The 22,347-nt window shown below is 43.1% G+C and overlaps 1 protein-coding gene across 2 annotated transcripts; it reads left to right on the forward strand.

The window, feature by feature from the left end:
- Positions 1-522: 522 nt before the first annotated feature.
- On the forward strand, positions 523-21,706 carry fn1b (fibronectin 1b). Of its 2 annotated transcripts, XM_088370933.1 has the most exons (46): positions 523-841; positions 1,706-1,831; positions 2,032-2,169; positions 2,472-2,603; positions 2,897-3,034; positions 3,345-3,491; positions 3,575-3,757; positions 4,275-4,457; positions 4,558-4,734; positions 5,608-5,763; positions 5,842-5,970; positions 6,733-6,876; positions 7,222-7,343; positions 7,617-7,785; positions 8,191-8,367; positions 8,449-8,577; positions 8,720-8,809; positions 8,997-9,191; positions 9,890-10,168; positions 10,282-10,545; positions 10,730-10,824; positions 11,074-11,242; positions 11,532-11,618; positions 11,769-11,960; positions 12,804-13,082; positions 14,355-14,546; positions 14,646-14,735; positions 14,909-15,175; positions 15,256-15,372; positions 15,644-15,805; positions 15,879-16,034; positions 16,395-16,511; positions 16,718-16,987; positions 17,073-17,260; positions 17,567-17,654; positions 17,772-17,951; positions 18,028-18,117; positions 18,316-18,504; positions 18,855-18,944; positions 19,145-19,548; positions 19,637-19,775; positions 19,952-20,113; positions 20,322-20,447; positions 20,598-20,704; positions 20,781-20,858; positions 21,165-21,706. In XM_088370933.1, exons 1-46 carry the CDS (start codon positions 700-702, stop codon positions 21,240-21,242), a joined length of 7,332 nt encoding a protein of 2,443 aa, XP_088227059.1. In that variant the 5' UTR covers positions 523-699; the 3' UTR covers positions 21,243-21,706. The 2 variants fall into 2 exon arrangements, with proteins under 2 accessions (XP_088227059.1, XP_088227060.1); XM_088370934.1 differs by lacking the exon at positions 12,804-13,082.
- The last annotated feature ends 641 nt before the right edge of the window (positions 21,707-22,347 follow it).

A 22,347-nucleotide genomic window follows, 5' to 3' on the forward strand; every position in this document is an offset into this window, starting at 1 on the left:
CAGTTCAAGATTCGCCACCGCTGATATTATTTTCCTGATATGCGATATTCCTATGTACGTATAAAAACACAATTTGTATTTTTGTCATTTGTCTTGTTAATAATGGTAATAATATTGTTTGATGTTATGAATGATACATTTCTGAGGATGCAATGAGTCAATAAAAGTTATAAATGGAATATTTGAAATTCATCTGTGATGCTCTCTCTGCAGAATAACCTTAACTCATTAATTTGCATGACTTTTTCATTTTCATACAATATCAAAGTGCAGATACTTCATTACAGAACTGTTTTTCTAACATTTGCTTTTGTACTTTTTGTGTTACTTTGTGTTTTTGTAAGAGTCGAATAAGAACTCTTTTACCAGAGCATGTCCCCCCCCTATTTTTCAGCACAAGATTCGCTGATATTATTTGGCTGAAAGGGAGTGTCAACAGCCTCCCTCCTCAACAATGGAAGCCCCGCTGCCTCCTCCCTACCTCCCTCTCTCCCAACCCTTTAAAAGCTTTGCGCGTCGGTCACCTCAGCCTTGCGCACCGACTGCACGGCAGTGGGTACAACAAAGCCCACTGATACGATCTGAGACTTTTTTTTTTTTTACTTACTTTCTTTCTTTCTGTCTTTGTCAGTTTATTTCTTTAGAGAGGGGAACTGTGCTTTCTTTTCACTTTTGGTTGTTTTTCTTTTTGTGCGTAAAATGGCTGGTGTCCCACTCACGAGGGTTCTGGTGGCTGTGTGCGTGTGCAGCGCAGTGGTCCACGGTGTGCCAAAGAATAAAAGACAGAGTGGACAATATCAGGTGTATCCTGATTTCCACGACACCGAGGCTATCAGCACAGGTTTGTGTATGCATTTTTCAGCAACTTTTTTGTCTTGACTTTTAATTGCAGTTTTAAGTTTATTAATCACTGTTTTAGTGTGTTCTTGTTTTATGATCTGCATTTATTTCTATCGTGTCTTTACAACTGTAATAATAATGCTCACATTCAATTGACAGTGTTGGGAAAACAATTGCATAGTTGCGCAACAGTGGCTCGCTAGATGTTGACGACTAGAAATTCATAATGTTATTTCGCCTCACCAGAAATATATGCCAAAGTCATCCTCATAATGGAATAAATGCTCAAACAAGCTGCTAGAGTAGTGCACTAGTAGACTATTTGTCCTGACTAGTAAGACAATTTAGTGACGATGTAACATTTTTTTTCCTGCACAATACTTTAAGTAACTCATGAGGCAAAACTACTCATGAGCATTTTGGAGCTACTGGTAGAGTCTTTGAGGCTACGAGTGTAATACACTCACCTTGTAGTTAGGTCTAGTAGGATTACAAGTGCAGTAAGGCTTAATTGCATACTCACAGGCCAAAGGTGAAACTAGTAGTGGAAAAAAACATTCAATCTACCAGTGCCCTGGACTGGCTTACTTGTTCAGACAATAGCATACTAGGACATGGACCTATTAAGGATATTGAATAAATGTCTTTCCGTCTGGGTTTGAATATTGGAAAAAAAACTCTCAGGATGATGTGAAAAGTGCAATACTTTGTGCAAGCTTTACCCAAGCTGCAAACTACAATCTCAAGAATTAATATATTTAGATGGATCCCTTTCTTACTGTGCGTGAGAGACTGCATATTTTTGTCTTGATTGCTCACCTAATAATATTGTGACCAGGAAGCATTTTTGTGATCTGTACTGTAGTTGGCTGCGAGGAAAACGGTCGCTCATTCAGAGTGAACGAGCAGTGGGAGAAACCTTACCGAGGCAGCACGCTGTTATGCACCTGCAACGGAGCACAAGGCATCAAATGTAAAACTAAGCCTGAAGGTTAGTGACTTTTTTTTTTATGTTGTCACGCTCATTATCACACATTATAATAGGGTACCTCAACTTACTCTGCGGTATACAGCATTTGACTTGAGCAAGCGCACAGTTTATTCCACTTGTGTGCAAAGCAATTGTCTCACAGGCAGCCCCTCTGAGTACTGTATCGTTATTATGTTGTGCTTCCTTTGTACTTTTCTTAGTGGAGGAGTCTTGTTATGATAAGTACAATGACCGGACATACCGGGTTGGTGAAACTTACGAGAGACCAAAGGACGGAATGATGTGGGACTGCACTTGCATCGGATCTGGTCGGGGCAAGATCAGCTGTACCATCGCAAGTGAGTCACCTCAAATATGATGGAGAGTTTGCTTGTTCAGAAAACATACTTTTTTTTTTTTTGTATTAGCATTTTCTAATTTGAGAGTACAGTGCAGAAATACGTTCCTGATCCACCCCCACCCATGATAAATGAAAAGTTTCAAATGCATGCATTTTAATTTATTGGAAGACATTTTTTCAGTGACGTATTATATCATCCAGCAACTTCTCCTTTAACGGAACATCAACACGTACAAGCTGAGTAACAGAAATACAATTTTCTCTACTCGCTGAATGAACCTATTATGTTGTCATTTATAGATCGTTGCCATGAAGGCGGAAGGTCTTACAAAATCGGTGACACCTGGCAGAGGCCTCATGATACTGCGGACTACATGCTGGAGTGTGTGTGTCTTGGAAATGGCAAGGGAGAGTGGACCTGCAAGCCTGTGGGTGGGTAACATTGCTAAATGAATTTTTTCCCTGGTTGGACAGGCCATCTTGCAAAGTGCAGACAGCCACACTCACAAACTTAGACCAACTATGTTTGATGTCACTGTAAATATTTTACGGGGCAGTCGAACTAACAGCAGAAAAACATTACTACTAGTAAGACATTTGTTTTATTAGTGCATGTCTTAGTATGAGGACAAAGAGTGTACTGCTCCACGCACATCAAGCTTGATATCAAGTATCTTGAATAAATGCTGAAATCGTGTTCCATACATGCTCGCTTATCTGCACAGCTGAGCGTTGCTACGACAACAATGCTGCCTCATCGTATGTGGTGGGGGAGACTTGGGAGAAACCCTACCAAGGCTGGATGATGCTGGACTGTACTTGCCTGGGCGAGGGAAATGGCCGTATCACGTGCACCTCAAGGAGTAAGCAGAAGCATGCATATATTAGTGATGTGAAAATGGGGCTTCAATATGATTCATGAACCAGTTGTTGTGTTTATTGAGCCCTCAAGATGGCACTCTCTTTTCAACATAGATCGGAAGGCACTCTGACTGCCTTTTCTTGAACCCACATCAGTGCCATCCGAAGGAGCAAAAAAAAAAAATACAACTGGTTCATGAAGCATACATGAAGCTTCATTTCCCCGCATACACAGTACACACGCACACGCACGCACGCACACATTAGTCATGTTGTCATAGCCGGTTCTGAGTACTCTGGCTTTCTGACCAGATCGTTGCAATGACCAAGACACCAAAAGATCCCACCGCATTGGAGACACATGGTCAAAGAATGACGCCAATGGGCACACGCTGCAGTGCTTGTGTTTGGGAAACGGTCGTGGAGAGTGGAAGTGTGAGCGCCACAACGCAGGCCAAGGTGAGAAAGGAAAGCCAACAGATTTCACTTTGGCACCAATGTTAAGAACCGCACACACGTTCAATTACTTTGGTCTTGAACAGGCACAGGTTCGGTGGTGGTGAGCCCACTCCAACCTCAGCTGGAGCTAGAGATTCCCATTGAAGGAACCTGTCGCACGGACTCTGGAGCCACCTACTACGACGGACAGCGTTGGATCAGGAGCCAGGGCAGCAAGCAGATGCTCTGTACTTGTCTGGGTAACGGAGTCAGCTGTCAGGAGTGGGGTGAGTAAAATTGTCAAGCTTCTTTCCCTCATTCGGGGTTCCAAGAAACCTCTTCAGACAAATTCCTGCTAGGTTAAGAAGTGTTATTCCGTTCATCCATTGAAGAAGAATAAATTGGAACGGTACACTTGCATTATTTAAATCACAAAATTATTTTTTTATTCAGATCAGTTTGTGTTCCTCTCCTAATATTTTGCTGTCAATTAAATACATTTGACATTACCTGTTTGGGTAACTTGCTCTAATGGAAAAACATTTTTTGAGCAAGGTCATGGGCAGGTTCTATTTTGCTTCTCTGACCCTGTCAACGTTATTTCATGTTCCGCCTTGTTTAATCCCGAAGATCTTAATGAATCATTCCAAATGCCAGCTGTGATTGACTTCTCTTTCTTTACTTTGTTGTTCATCTTTAACTTATAATTAAAGACTAGGAAATGGGAATGGGAGAAAAATAATAGGTTCATGGAGTTTTCAAAAGCATCAATTGACAGCAAATTGACATTCTTGATTTGTGCAGAGGCCCGCAGCCAGGTGTACAGTGGCAACTCCAATGGCCAGCTATGTGTATTTCCATTTGTGTTCATGGGTAAGACCTACTACTCGTGCACCACGGACGGACGCACAGATGGCCAGCTCTGGTGTTCCACCACCTCAGACTATGAGCGAGATCAGCAGTACTCTTACTGTACTGAGAAAAATGGTAAGAAGATGTTTGATTCAGTTTTACTTTACAGGACAAAATTGACAGACTGCATGGAAAATGAGCAGTGTATAATATTTTTTTTTCTTCATATGACCAGCCATTGTGGCCACACGAGGAGGCAACTCCAATGGTGCCCTTTGCCACTTTCCCTACCTGTACAGCGGCCGCAACTACACCGACTGCACATCGGATGGCCGCCGTGATAGCATGAAGTGGTGCGGAACCACGTACAACTATGATGCTGATCAACACTTTGGATTCTGCCCCATGGCTGGTGAGTGTGTGAACTCCACTTTGAGAATACTGAAGAATAGAATAAAATTTCATACAAACTTGCATGCTAAGAGACCATTGAAATACAAGCAGGATGGCTGTTTTGAAAAAGTGTATTTCTTCTTGGGCGTGGTCATATTCACATATGCAGTTGTCACTTCCGAGTGTTTAGATGATAAAAAAAAACAGTACTTTATTTCATTTGAACATGTTGCACATGGTTGAAAATGACATTTTTTTGTTTTTAATGATCTCCCTCCTCACAAATTACATCAGTTAATCACAGGAAGATATTGCACTTCTTAAAATACGATAAAATGTAATTCTTTTAAATGGTCAGCAGATGATTTCTCAACTACAGTCAAAATTACATCAGTCATTTGCTCCATGTTAAATTGCAACTTAAATTGTTCCCTTGTCCTAAAATCAATCAAAGATGTAATCTGGTTGAAAAAACACCAAAAATGCAAGAATTTCTATAATAAAAGCCATTTTATTATGATTCAATTCTGTAAATGACAAGAATTTTTTTAAAATATAATTTTCATGTGTTTTAATTTGATCCAAATAAAGCCAAAAAGTGCAACTTGACATCAGCGACATATTATTGACTTATTTATTGACCGATTAAGATTAGGATATTGCTAAAATTGACCCTTGCAAAGCTTCATTATATTTGGATTGGGACAGCTAAAATGCTCCCAAAAAAAGAAAGATGGGCACTATTCTGACATGGACTTATTTTGTTATTGAGTATTTGGCATCCACTACACTGTCCAGATCGGAACTCAAACAGAAACAAATCAATACCCACAAGTATGTTTGCCAGCAGACTGTGCCAGATTTTGTCCTTATTTGTGTGCCTTTCCCGTAGCCCACGAGGAGGTGTGCACCACTAACGACGGAGTCATGCACCGCGTTGGTGACAAATGGGACAAACGACATGACGTCATGGGGCACATGATGGAGTGCACATGCCTGGGAAATGGTCGGGGGGAGTGGAATTGTATCGCTCACTCACAACTGCGAGGTGAGAGCCGTCAGATGTCATGAAGCTTGCGTGTTATGTCATCTGTCAACAAGGTGTGTGTCGTCTTTGCGTGTCCAGATCAGTGTATTGTGGAGGGCTTGACCTATGACGTCAATCAGGAGTTCTCCAAGCGCCACGACGAGGGCTACATGATGAACTGTACTTGCTATGGGCAGGGACGCGGACGCTGGAAGTGTGATGCTCTTGGTAAGTTCTTGGCCTAGTAAATCACTATGTGTATAAGCCATAAAATAGTTTTAAAGTCGATGTAAAACGAAAAGAAATGCCTTCTAAATTTAACATACCACAGAGAAGAGTGTTGTGAATAACCCTAAGAAATTTGATTTAATAAAATTGCTGCTTATATGCTTTAAAATCAGGAAAAGTAAGCCATTGTCTCTGCACTCAAATGCTGTGGGTGTGTCCGCTGAGAAATAGATGCTACTTTGTCTTCTTATTTCTTAAGTCAACACATCATGTTTGATCCACTGGATCATCATGGGACATTCCACACCACAGCGAGAGGTGATAGCCACCAGCTAGCTCACAACCTGACAAGCTTCTGAGGCTCCTCTAGGTCCGCGGATGAGCAGAGGGCTCAACTACAAACATATTCCCACTTGGGAATTAAAATAACAATACCTCTGTAAATTGCTCTAGTGATAGAAATGGGCCAAATAATAATGACTGAGAAATGCGTAATTGCACCACTGAAGCAAATTCAGTTGCCCCACTGAATGTTTGAATGAAAATTCTGTCCTCTCACATAACCATTAATGTTAAAACCTGAGGGAACAAAAGTGAGTACACCCATAAGTGAAAATCAGCCATTTTCCACCCTGATGTCTTGTGACTTGTTACAAGGCTTCTGGCCTCAGGTGCTATCACACTCAAAATATTCTATATCTTGGAAATGTTTTTGGGCTAGTTAAACAACCACAAGCATGTCATTTTCCTCTCCCATAACAGATCAGTGTCAGGAGCCACAGACAAGGGCGTTCTATCAAATCGGAGAGTCATGGGACAAAGTCATCCATGGCATCCACTATCGCTGTTATTGCTATGGCAACGGGATTGGAGAAATGAGGTGTGAACCCCAGCAGAATTACCAAGGTGGGAAACATTTAAACTCATGATCAACCTCATCCACTGCCTCAGTTAACAAAAAAAAAAAACAGACTTGTGCAATGTCAACCCTTTCACTGTGGCTCTCATTCTAAAATTACTACACAGTAAAATATTTCTGTAAAGGTCTGACCAGCACCAATGAAAAAAAGATACATGCCAATAAAGGTGGGCAGATAAATAGTGGTGAGCCATAGTACTCAAGTGTTATGTCACACTGTGAGAATGTTTGTGAGCACCAACCCACACCTACTGTAACACCATCATGTTAACCTACTGGATGTCGCCTCCAGCTTTTCCTTTCTCTCATCGAGTCTCACTGCAACTTTCCAGGCGGCCATAGGCCAGTTCAGGTCATCATCACGGAGGCGGGCAAACAGCCCGACTCGCACCCCATCCAGTGGAACCCCCCCTCATCTGTTCAGATCACGCAGTACATCCTCAAATGGAAGATTGTGAGTCACAATAACGTCATCCTGTCTCTCACTGATTTGCAGTATGTCTTTTTACTCTGCTCCATTAATGATGTAAGGACTGTAAACATGCCACAAGATCCACTTTCTATCTAATTTGTCTTCAGTAAGGTTAATTGAAGAATAGCCTACCTTAAATGATTTTTTGCCAAATGTTGGATAAATGCTCAGATGACTTTTCATATCCATCCTATGTCTTTGAAGCGTTTTTTAAAAACATGGTTGTCGCTCATCTCATCTTTTTGTTGTTCCTAGAAAAATTCTCGTAGCCCCTGGAAGGAGGTGGTCGTTCCCGGTAACCTCAACTCCTACACCATTTCCGGTCTGCGTCCGGGGGTCACCTATGAGGGTCAGCTGATCAGCATCTTGCGGTACGGACAACGTGAGACCACACGCTTCGATTTCACCACCACCCATGGTTCTTGTGAGTAAACCTACAACTTTCCAAATCTTGTCTTCATATCAACTCACACATGCAACTACAAAAGCTATTTCAAAATGTTGTTGAAGTGAGGCAGATCATACAAGGATGACTTTCAGTACTTCTTTCCAAAGGCAACAAAATATTTGAAACATCTCACAGAATGAAACTGTGTACAACTGAAAACATTCTCTAAAATAGTCAACACCATGTTAACTAAGTGACTTCCTGACAAGGACTAGCAAATCTACTACTAGTTGGGCGTAGTAGTGTTACTAGGTTTAATCGTGTGGGTAAAAAGTGGACACAATTGTTTGAGAAGTGTGTCTTACTCTTTCTCCTAGTGCACTGAATTGTCGTACCACAGAGCATACTAGTATACAAAACAATATCCCTTTTCTTCTCAAGTGGAAACCTCAGAGGGAGAGACAAACAAACCTCCACCGCTGGTCGACACCTCCGAATCTGTGACGGAAATCACTTCGAACAGCTTCGTCGTGTCCTGGACGTCGGCCTCGGCCACCATCTCTGGCTTTAGGGTGGAGTATGAGCTCAGTGAGGAAGGTGCACAGCGGCAAGTCTTGGGTAAGAAGAAACAACGACGTTGCGCAAATGTACACAATGTGCAGAGGCGTTCTGGCCGCAACTTTACGTTTTCTGTTTCAGATCTTCCACGAACATCCACTTCTGTCAGCATCGGTAACCTCTTGCCAGGGCGCAGATACAACGTTAACGTCTACGAGCTTCCGGACGAGGGCGATGCCAACCTCATCCTATCCACATCCCAAACGACAGGTAAGAACAAGCGCATTTGCTGTATGCAGGTCAACCTTTAAAGTCCAAGTCAATCTAGTTTACAGTGTGATTTGTATTGAAGATGTTAAAATTTTAGAATAAAAGCAATAAAAATGTGCCAATGTGGCCTTCATTTCCCCAGCTCCTGACACTCCTACTCAGCACGCTATCGATGATGTGGGAGAGACCTCGATCCGCATCAGATGGTCCAGACCTCAAGCTCCTATTACTGGTAATCAACTTCATATTGTATTTGTGGTAAACAACAGAACCAGAAGGTTTCTTGTCATTTTACATGGGACTTTATGGCAATCAACATCAAATCAAGGGGAATCTAATGAACACACACTGAAGCATAAATATTTATGGTTAGTATATATATGTATGGTTGTTGAGTGTCTGCGTCTGTGTGCAATCAGGTTACCGTGTGATCTACACGCCATCCGTGGAAGGCAGCAGCACCGAGCTGAACCTGCCCGAGTCAGAGACCTCTGTGACCCTGGTTGACCTTCACCCGGGTGTACTGTACAACATCAGCATCTTCGCTGTGGAGGAAAACCAGGAAAGTGAGCCTGTTTTTGTCCAAGTCCATACGGCTGGATCTTCTCAACCAGGTATGTTTGTCGAATGATGATGTAAGCTCTCGGGATGTATTTTTACGATTTTTGCACATCGCAACCCCTGCATGACCCGTATGATTCACAGTGGTCTTCGAAACAGACTTGTGCAAAGATTAGGAGAATGGAATGTGAGCACCACCAACAAGCAAAGAAATGCTATCTATCAGTTCTTATCGCAACCACAGCTGGATTGTTGACTTGTCAGGCGAAAAATGTTTATTAGACTTTCAGAGGAAAACCAGATGCTGTTTTGTTGAAGAACATTTCTCATCTATCATTTGTTTAATCTGGAACATGAATCGTAATATCTTACTCCATGGATATCCAAATGCTGTGTCACAATCGTATACTGTAGACATTTACAGAAAATCATATCAACACTTCAGTTTGTTGATATAAACTGATTATTTTGCACCAGTCCCCCAAAGTACACTTAAAATATGAAGTCACATCATTTTACTAGATTTACTAAACTTTGCCCGTAATTGTCCTACTAGTAGAGTACACCAATGTTGTCTTACTAGTGAGGACAAGGTTACTAGTACATAGACCTTAAACTGGATATCAAGGGTATGCTTGCTTAATATCTTTACATACAGTATAATTATAATGGATCTGTAGAAATCTATCGACTTAAGGTGATATTTTCTTTTTTTGTCAATTCATTTGTCTCGATTGATTTTGTGCCGCAGAGGAGGTGGCAGCCCCCACCGACCTGCAGTTTTATGAGGTCACCGATGTGAAGATCACCCTCACATGGACTGGACCACCCAGCGAGGTGACGGGTTACAGGGTGACCTTTTCCCCCGTGGCGCCCGACGGCACCGAGATCAGACCCCTCCAGTTGCCGGTGTCGCCCAACGCCTATGCTGACATCACCCACCTGCAGCCAGGCACTCTATACCGCTTCTACGTCTATGCCATTAACGGGGGTGTGGAGAGCGAGCCACTGATGGGAGAGATGTTTACCAGTATGTGTTGTTCTTTGTGGGATTGAATATTTGGGAATTTTCATCGTTGGTATTATTCAAAGGGAATTTGCAGGAATGAACGAGAATATAGCCTGGATTTGCTTTGCCTCCAGAACCAGATGCTCCCACCAGCGTGCAGTTCACCGACATTGGTCCAGACAACGCTCTGGTTAATTGGGAAGCTCCCCGTGCTTCAGTATCTGGCTATCGTCTCTTCTTGAGTATCCAGGGCTCCAGTCCTGTTGAGAAACGAATCCCCGGTGATGTCACCCAATACGCGCTGAGGAATTTGCGTCCTGAAACCGATTATACTGCTACTCTGCACTCTGAGCTGAACAGTGTGCTTAGTGAGCCCATTACCACGCTTTTCACCACAGGTGAGTGAGGTTTCAAGGTTGGCCTCAAGATGAGAGGTTTCGAGTGTGACATAATTTGTTAGAACACTTATCCCCTTTGGTGCATTTGACTTCATACTGATCAGGCTTTTGCATGAACATTTGCACCCACTTAGTCAAACTGGTTGAAATTGTCATATGATATCATTCTGTCCTTGTTTTCCAGCTCCCCAGATGGGAAACGCACCTGCGTTCAGCACAGAGGTCACCGATACCTCCATCATCATCTCCTGGATACCCGTCCGCAGGTTTAGCTACAAGGTAGCAGCTACAACAAGCTCGCCACATGAAAATTAATCACTTTATGAATGGAATGCAACACGTATTGTGCAAAATATTCCAGAGTGGGCTTAGAGCGTTGCGAACAGGTCAATTGAAGTTCATCCTGAAATTTCACCCAAGAGCCCAGTGTCAGTAGCTTAGATTCAAGGCTCAGCATTATGATGTAATGTCTTTGCAGTCTACAGTAATGTGTGCTTTTCTCATTGAGTGATCTAATCTTCTTTCCAGCTGTCTGTGCTCCCCAGCCAGCAAGGAGAGTCTCCAAAACACAAGACCTCTGACACTGGGCGCCTTTATGTCAGCGGTTTGATTCCCGGAACTCAGTACACATACAGCGTTCAGCCCATCTTCAATGGACGCCCTCGTGGAAGTGCCATCACCCGCAACGTTGTCACCTGTGAGTAACGCTCAAACACTTACTGACCAGAAGCACCCGGGAATGCAAGTGCAAGGCATGCGAAAGGAGTAGATGCAAATACACATGATGAATCATGGTAACTGATTTTGCGTCTTTACATAGCGAGTTGGAACGGAAAGCGTTACAAACTAAGAACGAGATGTCTTCCTTAAACTTTGCTCCAGTGGTGCTCTCATATTTTACACAGTGAAAACCATTTCAGACCCATTTGGATGATTGTTATGCATTTGCTCAATGTCCCAATGCTTCTACCGCGGTCTCCCTGCAGCTTTGTCTCCTCCCACTGACCTGAGAGTCCAGTCCAACTCTGACACAGGAGATCTTGCTGTCCACTGGACGGCCTCCAAAACACCAGGTAAATATTGACCGGGCTGCCCGGAGCCCACCGAGTCTAGACATTGACCTCCGAAAACACCTCTTCCCGGTACATCTTTTCAACTTCTCACAGTGACTCATACGTAAAGGAACAAAATCTGACGTCCTTTCCCACCCCCTCACTCTGCAGACATCACCGGCTACAGAGTGTCCAGCACGCCTACCAGTGGACAGAAAGGAAACAGCATCGAGGAATTTGTGAGGGCTGATCAAACCTCATGCGTGTTGGAGAACCTCAATCTTGGGGTGGAGTACAACATTAGCGTGTTCACCGTCAAGGAGCATTTGGAAAGTCTGCCCGTGTCCACTATTATCACCCCAGGTAAGTGCAAATGGAAAACGCATTGACACATGATGAATGAAGACTACACTCTAGCGCATAGTAAAAAGTGTGTTTGCCGTGTGGGAAATAAGAGAAAAAGCTGAGTGAGATTGTGGAAGACACTTATTGTCTTTGTTCCCCACATCCGTCAGTTTTCACGAGGGTTAGATTTTCATACTGGAGCTATTTGCAAAGTAAAAAGTCATTGGAGAGAGTTTGCTCAGAAGAGTTTGTGCGTATGTGTGTGTGTGTCTTTAAAATGCAGGGAGTAAAAATAAAAAGTGGTCAGAAAATACATAATCAAATAGGTGCAGAGTTGCGGAAAAAACACTTTCGTATTCGAACTTTATTGTTTAGTTTAGAGCAAGTTATACTAGCATCATGAGCATAAACCCCAAGGATACTTTATCCTTATTTATGATCACACATTCCACCAATGCAAAGTACTCCTCTCACCAAAATTGCAGAATTTAAATTCTGGAAAGATCAAAAAATCTTTTTGTGCCACTTGGGGAGATTTTTTTCTGCTGCCAAAAAATCAGCCAAAATTCTTGTTGATTATTGTGTGTGACACTGCACTATTAAATGTAATGTGTTGTTTAATTCAGCCTGCTCCATTATAACCTGCTGGGGTCTTTGGCTAACATTTGCATGAAAGTCTTGTGTGTCATAATCATTTAAGTGACGCATGCCCTCAACTGTTGATTTGCTGTCCGATTTGAATGTTGACTTTATCGCTCCTGGCACTGAATGTTGAATTCATTGAATTAATCTGTGTATGGTAATCATTGTCCATGTCTTTCTCATGTTGCTTGCGCTTTGCACCTGGCCTAACCCTTCTAGACATACCTCCACCGAGATATATTCGCTTTGTCGACATTACTGACACCACCATTGGCCTGCGCTGGATCCCACTGAACTATTCGACCATAACGGGTTACCGGATAACGGTAGCGACGGCGGGCGAGAACTTGCCCATTTTTCAAGATATGGTGGACGCATCAGCTGGTTATTACACGCTTCGTGGTTTGGAGCCCGGCGTGGACTATGTCATCAGTATCGTCACAGTTACGGAAGAGGGGGAAAGCGAGCCAACCACACACACAAAGCAAACTCAAGCGGGTGAATTTCAGATTTCTATTTATGTGTGAGGAGAACGACACCATTGATTTGACAAATTCTAGCTTTCTTATTTTGTACATGGGTTATTCCAGAATCGGAGGGACCACTTTATTTAAAAAAAAAAAAAAAAAGTTACCAAAAAAAAAGAATTATTTTGATTCGTTCAGCACGACCATCAAAAGACAACGCGAGATACAGTATTATTTATCTATTGCTAAATAAATCAACAATTAAAAATGGTACATTTAATTTGAATCCTGAAAAGGTTTTAGGAAACGTGTGTATGGCAAGAGACGCAACTTCAGAGGATAATTACTACTATCGTACTGAAAATATGTCTGTGATAAAACAAGAAGCTTAAACAAGGAAGACATCAGCAAAGTCATACTCCCAAATTACGCAGATTTATGGTAACTTGTAACTACCTATCTATTTTATTTGAGCAAGTTGGTCATCAGTAGAGAAAAAAAAACATTGTAAGGTGTCACAGTTCTCAAGAGGTATTTTAAATGATATTTAGAAATGACTTTATACAGAAAATGCATGTTTCTGTATTTTGTGTGTGGGTTATGTCCTCCAATTCTGGAATGATACGTACATATACTAAACAGTGGTACCATGACTTATGAATTTATATCATTCGTTCCATGACCATCCTCATAACGGCAATCACTAGTAGCTTAAATTTACTTTACACATTTAAATGATTGGAAATGCCATTAATACTACTCCAAAACACCCAGAAAACTGTAATGTTTCTTTTTTGATATGCACAATAGAACCCTACAGTAAACATAGGGTAATACCGCAATCCAATGGAATGGAAGAAAATTAAGACAGCACATTTCCAATCAAAGTGGTATGTGGTTGAAAACTTGTAATTCTCTTTTTCGTATGTCTAGTTTTGCAGCAGACGTCAATTGGCATTGGCAATAAACAGCTTGAAGCAAGCACACTTGGCTTCTTTTTTTGCAGAACTGTTTGCAATCTGCCAAACTGCACACACACAAATCAAGAAGGCTAAAATAGAAAAAGACATTTGTCAAAATACCTCCACAAGAGATGGACAATGTAAGTACAAAACAATATTTACAAATACTTCCACACTGAGTTTGCTGCCACCATCTAGCGGTGCACAGAAATCAAACATGTCGACCATGCGATGAACAGGAAACTCATAAGTCAAGGTACCACTCCAAAAGCAAAGTATTGTGGTCTAATGTTGTTTTGCTTTCTACATGAGATCAAGCTGTTATTCCCTCATATCCTCAGTGATTCCAGCTCCAACCAACTTGCAGTTCGGAGGTGTGGGTCCTGACCACATCAGGGTCACATGGACAGTCCCACACGTTGCCACTCCGAGCGACATTTCTCGCTTTGTCATCCGCTACAGCCCTGTGACTGACGACCGCGATTTTAAGGAGGTCAACGTGGGCGGAGCCTCCAACACCTTCTTGCTGGAGAGTAAGGCCACAACACAGCAACCGACCTATGACAACTATGGAGCCGTTGTTTTGAGTTGCAAGCCATTCTAATGAATTGTCTCCCTTCCCATTTGTACAGATTTGCTTCCTGACACAGAATATCGGATTAGTGTGGTGTACATTTATGGAGAGCGAGAAAGCAACCCTGCCACAGCAACACAGAGGACAGGTGAGTGAGACAAAAGTTGTATCACTAGTCAGGACAAATAGTATCCTTTTGAGCGCAATGAAACATTTTGAGTTTGCTGCCACCCACGGAACACCATAGTAATTCTACGACGCCCTGAAATGTATCACCTCGAGATTATACAATTGTATAATATGTATACTTTTTCTTTCTAGCTGTGGATTCCCCAACTGCTTTGGACTTTTCTGACATCCAAACCAACTCCTTTACTATTAACTGGCGGGCTCCATCCGCGAGCATCACGGGTTACCGGATCCGCCATCAGAAGACAAGTGGTGGGCGCACCAAGGATGAGCGACTTCCCCCTAGCAGGACTTATTACACTCTGACCGGGCTGACTCCTGAGACCGAGTACCTCATCGCTGTGTACGCTGTCAAAGGCAACCAGGAGAGCCAACCTGTGACGGGCACACAGGCCACCAGTGAGTGGCTTGCATACTAATGGTGTCATCTTTCTCATTTGTTTGTATTGAAACCTAATGAATCTTCTCCACATCTCCAGTTTCTGATGCTCCCACTGACCTGGAAGTCGTGTCGTCTTCGCCCACAAGCATCACCATTCGATGGGACGCTCCCTCTGTTGCCGTCAATCAATACCGGATCACTTACAGAGGCACCAGTATGGTTTCTTCTACAATTGTCATTTTTACCCTGTAAATACTCCTCAAATTTTAGTGATCAATAGTTTAAAAAAATCCAGGAAATTTTCCACCCAATTTTCGTGGGAAGTGAAAGTGGGGAACGTTGAAAATATTCTTAATTGGAAAGTTACCAGAGAGATTGTGGCAATTTCCCTATTGAGAGCTAACTTTTAATTTTGTTCGTGAAAGGTTTTTATCTTTGAAATTTTGCATCCATAATTAAAAGTGGGGTCTTCTGTCGATTTCCAGGTGGGGGAGCTCCTCAAGAGTTCACCATCCCTGGTACTCAGACCACAGCCACCATCACCGATCTGCAGCCGGGTAGCGACTACACCATCACGGTTTATGCTGTTACCGGAAGAGGGGATAACCCCGCCTCCAACACCCCGGTCTACATCACACATAAGACTGGTAAAGGAAATTGAAAGAGGAAAATATATTTAACCCGGAACTATGAGTGGCTGAAATTCAATTTGTTTTTTAGATATTGAGCCGCCCGCTAGCATGGATGTGACTGATGTGAGCGACAATGCAATCACAGTACGCTGGGCTCCTGCTCGGGGGCCCATCACAGGCTATAGAGTCACTGGCGCACCTAAAAATGGCCTTGGACCATCCTACTCAAGGGACGTGTCTCCCGGTAAGAGCCAGTTGGATTACAAGTCTTGGGACACATGGGTTAGATTAGGCCAAATTCCCTCTGAATGTTAATTTGATCAAATCTAAAATCAGAGATTAAAGTGGGCATGCTGCTTTGGCAGTGATATTTGATTTACCAACAGAGGGAATCCAACTGCACCACACGTTGTGAATCAGTTCCTGTAAATCATTTAAAATGTCAGCCTGACCTTGTCTCAGCTCCATGACATGTTCTTATTTTGCTCCACTTCCAATAGCCACAGATGTATTTGTGTCCTAATACTCTGGTCCATATTTTGTGTAGAAACTAGTTTAGTCTTGGATTTTTCCAAACTTGCTGTGTTCTTTTTTTGCTTTACAGCTCAAACTGAGATGACCCTCACAGGCCTGATGCCAACTGTGGAGTACGTTGTGAGCGTCTCTGCCCTGGGCACTGATGGCCAGCCTTCCTCTGCAGTGGTGGAAAATGCCATCACAGGTCTGCTCTTGATCTTATCTAGGAAAACTGAAAGGATTAAATGAGAACTCTTAACTACTAAACTCATGTGGAATCACTCAAGTGACCAAACTTTGACAAAGCTTCTATAGTGGGTCCCATAAATTGGATGGTTCAAGCTTCCCTTGCTCCTCAATAAACTTCAACATAGTTCATTTCCTTGGTTTCTTTTCACCTTTTCCCCGCAGCAATGGATCGTCCAAAGGATCTGACCTTCTCTGACATCGATGCCAACTCTATGCGCATCGCTTGGGACAGTCCAGAGGGCGCAGTCACATCCTACCGCGTTCTCTACTCCAGCCCCGAAGATGGCGAGAGGGAGCTGCGTCCGTCACCCAGAGGCGATCAGGATAGCGTGGCCATAAAAGGCCTTCGGGCTGGAACGGAGTACACTGTCAAAGTCATTGCTCTCCATGGCCGCACACCCAGCACACCATTGGTGGGAACGCAAGCCACAGGTAGACACAACTTTGTTGATGCATGCTCTTAACTAAGAATGAATTTCTCATGTATTTGCTCCTTCTTTGTGTTCGTCTGTCTCAGTCATCCCCGCTCCCACCAACCTGCTCATCTCAGAGGTGGAGCCCACTTCCTTTGCCGCGTCGTGGCAGGCACCTAACGCACGACTGTCGGGATACCGTGTGGTTGTCAACCCAGAGAACATCAACAGTCCCGCCAAGGAACTCAATGTTTCTCCTGACACAACACGCGTGGTCATACCCGGGCTTATGGTAAAAATTGAACGTTAGATTTTCCATTTTATAAACTTGCACGGTGATCATGTTCTGTTCTCGCAGTTTTTTTCTGCCCAAGATATCAATCAATCAATCAATCAATCAATCAATCAATCAATCAATCAATCAATCAATCAATCAATCAATCAATCAATCAATCAATTTGTCAAGGTTAAATTTGCCTATTTCTATTTACTGCATGTCTTTTTATCTCACAGCTACACCCACTGAGGTTTTTTTTTTCAACTAAACACAGACACCATGAACGAATTTATACATCTTTATCTTGTACTTGTACCACAGGTAGCCACCAGATACCAGGTCCATGTCTATGCTCTGAAGAACTCCGTCACCAGCAGACCACTGGTGGGAGAGGCAACCACACTGGAAGGTAATCTGATATTTCAGCACCTTCTATTCCAGCAAAGTGTGTGTGGCTGGCAAACAGTTGTGAAATGTAGTGACCAACAAGTAGTGGCCCGTAAATAGATCTTCCTTTCCCATGCAGATGTAAGTCCGCCTAAGCGTGTGCGTATCATGGATGTGGGGGACAGCTCTTTCACCCTCAGCTGGCGTGCTAAGGTGGAAACCATTACCGGTTTCCTCCTTGAGGCCACGCCCCAGGGTAGCTCCCGTCCCACTATCACCAAGACCATCCCAGCAGATGTATACACATACACCGTCAAAGGTAGACCACAAAAAAAAATCATTTCAGAGGAAATCCTATTTGCCATTACTCACTTTGTGCTGATGTGTTTTTGAAGGTCTCAAGCCAGGCACCACATATTCCATTAACCTGTACACTCTGAACGGCAACACAAGGAGCGCCCCGAATACACTTACTGTCCAAACAGGTACTGTGTGTGTATTTATATGCATTTCTGCACCAATATGTTAATTCTATTAAAGTTAACTAGCAGCATGTTGAAATTTGTCAAATGTGCTTGTAATTGCTTAAAAAAGCCAATGAATGGCAGCGGAGGACTACTAGAAAAGGTTCCATAATAAGACCAATTTCACAAATAAGCCTTTTTTTGAATTTTTCTCTGTAGCTAAACCGGTCGTCCAAGCTCCCACCAACCTTCAAGTGACGTCTTTGAACCCCACCGACATCTCATTCACCTGGCAACCTCCAGCCACGTCCATCACGGGTTACTACGTCACCTACGGGGAGCCCAGAGCCACCCCACAGGAGTTGAAGCCACGGCCCCACGCTGGACAGAACTACGCCACCATATCTGGTAGGCTTTTGCTCCACATAATCCTCTGGGCTCTTTGGTCCATAATTTTTTTAACAATTTTAACTAGATTCATCCAAATGGAATGAAACCATTCGAAATTGTGGTTTATTGTTTTATTTTGTCATTTCTAATTATAGCCTTTTAATTAAATCAATATGTGTATTCTATGTGCTGCTAGGCAGGAATGAACATAAAACAAATGTTCTAGACTTTTTTAGAACCGGCACACTGTGCAAACAAAACTACAACTTGAAGGATTAATGATGATCAGAACTATCCATCCATCCATTATGTAAAAAAAAAAAAAAAACCTTAAATATTGAAATGTTTTTCTGTACTTCTCTGATCAGGCCTGAAACCAGCCACAGAGTACATCATCAAGATTGTTGCCATCCAAAACACACAGAGGAGCACTCCACTTGTGGGACGAATCAGGACTCGTAAGTGTTCCAACACTTTTGACTATCAAATTGTATTTGCTGTTCTTCTTTATGTCTCGTCAAACACTCACAACTATACATTCTGTTCTGGATGAAAGAAAAGTTGAAGCCACTGTAACATTACAAACAGTTTGAACCTTTCACTCAAGGAATCCCACTTGAATGACTGGTAAAATCACAACTTGATCTGCCTCTCCCAGGACCTGACTCCTTGCTCCCTGTGCCGCAACCCCATCGCCCTGGAGGTACCACTGATCTGGACAATAGAGTTCAGCTAGTGGGAAACAATAACCAGGATGGTCTCGGTGGTCAGAGCCAGCATGTGGAGTATACTGAGTACAACAACAACAACCGGCCCACCCCGCAGACCCCGTACGGCCAAGTTCAAGAGCCCCTAGTTTTTGTGCCCCTCCCTGATGCCGGTGGCCGGCGCAAGCCCTACGTGAAGCTCAATGTGCCCTATGGCACCATCTTTGCCAACGAGACAGGTCTCCCGCAGGAGGCTCAAACAAGAACTTCCATTTCCTGGAACCCGTACAGTCAGAGCAACGCGTACTTGGTCTCTTGCAATCCAGTAACACATTTGGATGAGAAAATGTTCCAGGTAAGAGCAGCGATGGAAAGCCATCGATTTGATATCATCGACAACTTTGAATTTCAATGCAATTTCATTTTTCTACGCTTCTGTCTAGGTGCGCTTACCAGGCTCCGCCACGACCGCCACGCTGATCGGCCTCACCCCTGGGGCTGACTACAACGTGATTGTGGAGGCTCTGAAGGGAGCGCTCAAACACAAGGTCCTTGAGCAGCTTGTTACCGCTGAAAACACCGGTGAGTCCCAAACAGTTTCATCTTTACATTCAATTTACTGGAAGGTAAACATGTTACAAAATTGCGAAATATTAGCAATGCCTTAAATCTGTCATAAAAAAAAACTAATTGGGATTACTGTATTTTTTACACATGTATTCTGTTTTACGTGACTTTGTCATCTTCCTTCCCGCCAGTCCAAGAGGGAGTTCCTCCGACAGACGACGCCTGCTACGACACGTTCACCGCAACCTACCACGATGTCGGCTCTCAGTGGGAACGCATGTCCGAGACGGGCTTCAAGCTGTGGTGCACGTGTCTGGGCCTTGGAAGGGGACACTTCAGATGTGACTCCTCTAGTATGTTTCGACCTTCATACGACAGAAATGCACTTCTCACAAAAGGAAAAGTTTAGCGAAGGTCAACTTAGGTTAACTAAAGTGCATTTTCAGTTCATCTTGAAATTTCACACTGAAGCTTAATATTTCTTACCTTGTGAGTGTTTTACATGCAAGTGAAAGACAAATTGGGTATTTCACTTGGATCTTTTATGGTGTTGTTCTTTAGAGTGGTGCCATGACAACGGGCAAAATTACCGCGTCGGAGACAAGTGGGACCGCCAGGCCGAGAACAATCACTTGATGAGCTGCACTTGCCTGGGCAATGGCAAAGGAGAGTTCAAGTGTGAACCACGTAAGGCTCCGATACCTTCATTTGTGGTCGTCAAATTGCAGCTCGCAAGCTATTAAATCCTAAATTATAGTGTAACCCGCATATTTGTGCTAGAGCCAAAACTCTTTATAATATTAAAATATTGCTTTGGAACTATCTGTTGATTCACAGATGAATCCGTGTGCTACGATGAAGGCAAAACATTCCAAGTGGGCAACCAGTGGCAGAAAGAGTACCTGGGCGCCATTTGCACCTGCACATGCTACGGCGGACAGCAGGTACCGTACCAAACAGTGACCTTTGTTTAAACACCGGTCGGGTCACGTATGGTTCCTTTTTTTTTTATTTGAACAGGGCTGGCGATGCGAGAACTGTCGCAAACCGGCATCGGACGCCGACGCCAGTGTGGTGCAACCTGTTCAATACGGCAAGGTGAGTCTTCATATCCATCTTGAGCTCCACTACTAGTGCATGACAAATGCCTACTAGTTGGGCCGGTGGTGTTACTCATGCAGCACAATAGTTTACTCGTAAGGTTAAGATATGTACCAGTGCCAATTATTGATTAAAAAAAAAAACTTACTAGTAAGACATGGTCACAACTACTAATCTTATATCCAGCCACTTTTACCCATACTAGTAAACCTAAAATTGTTCATTAGATTGTGCTACTGGTGTCCCTAATGTTATGATCGGGGAGTTTATGTCCTTTTGCTCAACACTTCCCTCTCCTTCCAGAACATTCACTGCCCCATTGAATGCCTCCGACCCGACCTTCTGGCAGACACGCTGGTGGTCCGGGATCCTCTGGAGTGAGAGAACCGCCAGTCGGACCGACCGCTTTGCTCCCTTATTGTCTGATTACTGCACTGCCCGAACCCAGAGATGTCGTTGTCTGCCGTGGCGCAAACGGCCTAATCATTTTCTGACACATGCTCATCCAATGTTAAACTGCACTTCCGCCTGATCAACATGATCCCTTCACTCATGACCATTTCTAACTTGGCTCTATTTAGAGGAACGGCCATTACAGTATTTTTGTAACTCAATGTGTGTTTCAGGCATAGTTTTGTTAAACATTGTTGCGTTTCAAAGCATTCCGCTACTGCTGGCAAGAGGGGTCACACTGTCTCTTACTAATTTATCCCTTTAATTTCTGTGTGTGAATGTGAGTGTAATTGTCGCTGTTCTATTTTTGTATCTTGTTGTCCATGCCAAAGTTGTTTCTACTCGACAGAAAGTCTCTTATTGTAATAAAGTTGGAAAGATCCAAAATCAAAGCAACGTAGTCTGTCCCATTGACGTGTGGTGAGGTTCATGACCGGGGAGGCAATGACGTCACCCCCCACCAGTGATGTGCATTCCAGTTCTTTTAATTGAACTGAATCTTTAGAATCTGTTTAGTCAAAAGATTCGTTCAAACGAATCGTTCAACGAATTGTCCCCTCTCCCCCCCACACACACGCACGCTGATCTTTTTTTTTTTTTTTAACTTCAATATCACACACAACTAAGCAATACACCAGACAAAACAAATCAATTAAACACATGGTAATGTCGACAACGGCAACGCACACTTTTTTCTCTACATTACAACATCCCGTGGGAACAACATATAAATCAAACAATACAACTACACCCCCCCCCCACTTCCTTAAGTGATTCGTTCTTTTTTTCAGTTCATATGACTTAAGCGTCAGTAATGCGCATTGAAGCTGGTGCCACCTTGCCGTAAAACAAAACGAAGAAGAAAATGACGTAACTTCCCGTTCACGAACGAGTCGTATATTGCAACTGAACGGATCTGTGAGTGAACGATTCAGTGAGTGTGTGATTTGCATTTCCAGTTCATCGCGAGAACGGATCAGTGAGGAAACGAATCCTGACTTTCCCGTTCGCGAACGAGTTAACGGGAGAACTG

Source organism: Syngnathus floridae, chromosome 3 (assembly GCF_059516105.1).
Source record: "Syngnathus floridae isolate MCC-2025c chromosome 3, RoL_Sflo_1.0, whole genome shotgun sequence".
NCBI lineage: Eukaryota > Metazoa > Chordata > Actinopteri > Syngnathiformes > Syngnathidae > Syngnathus > Syngnathus floridae.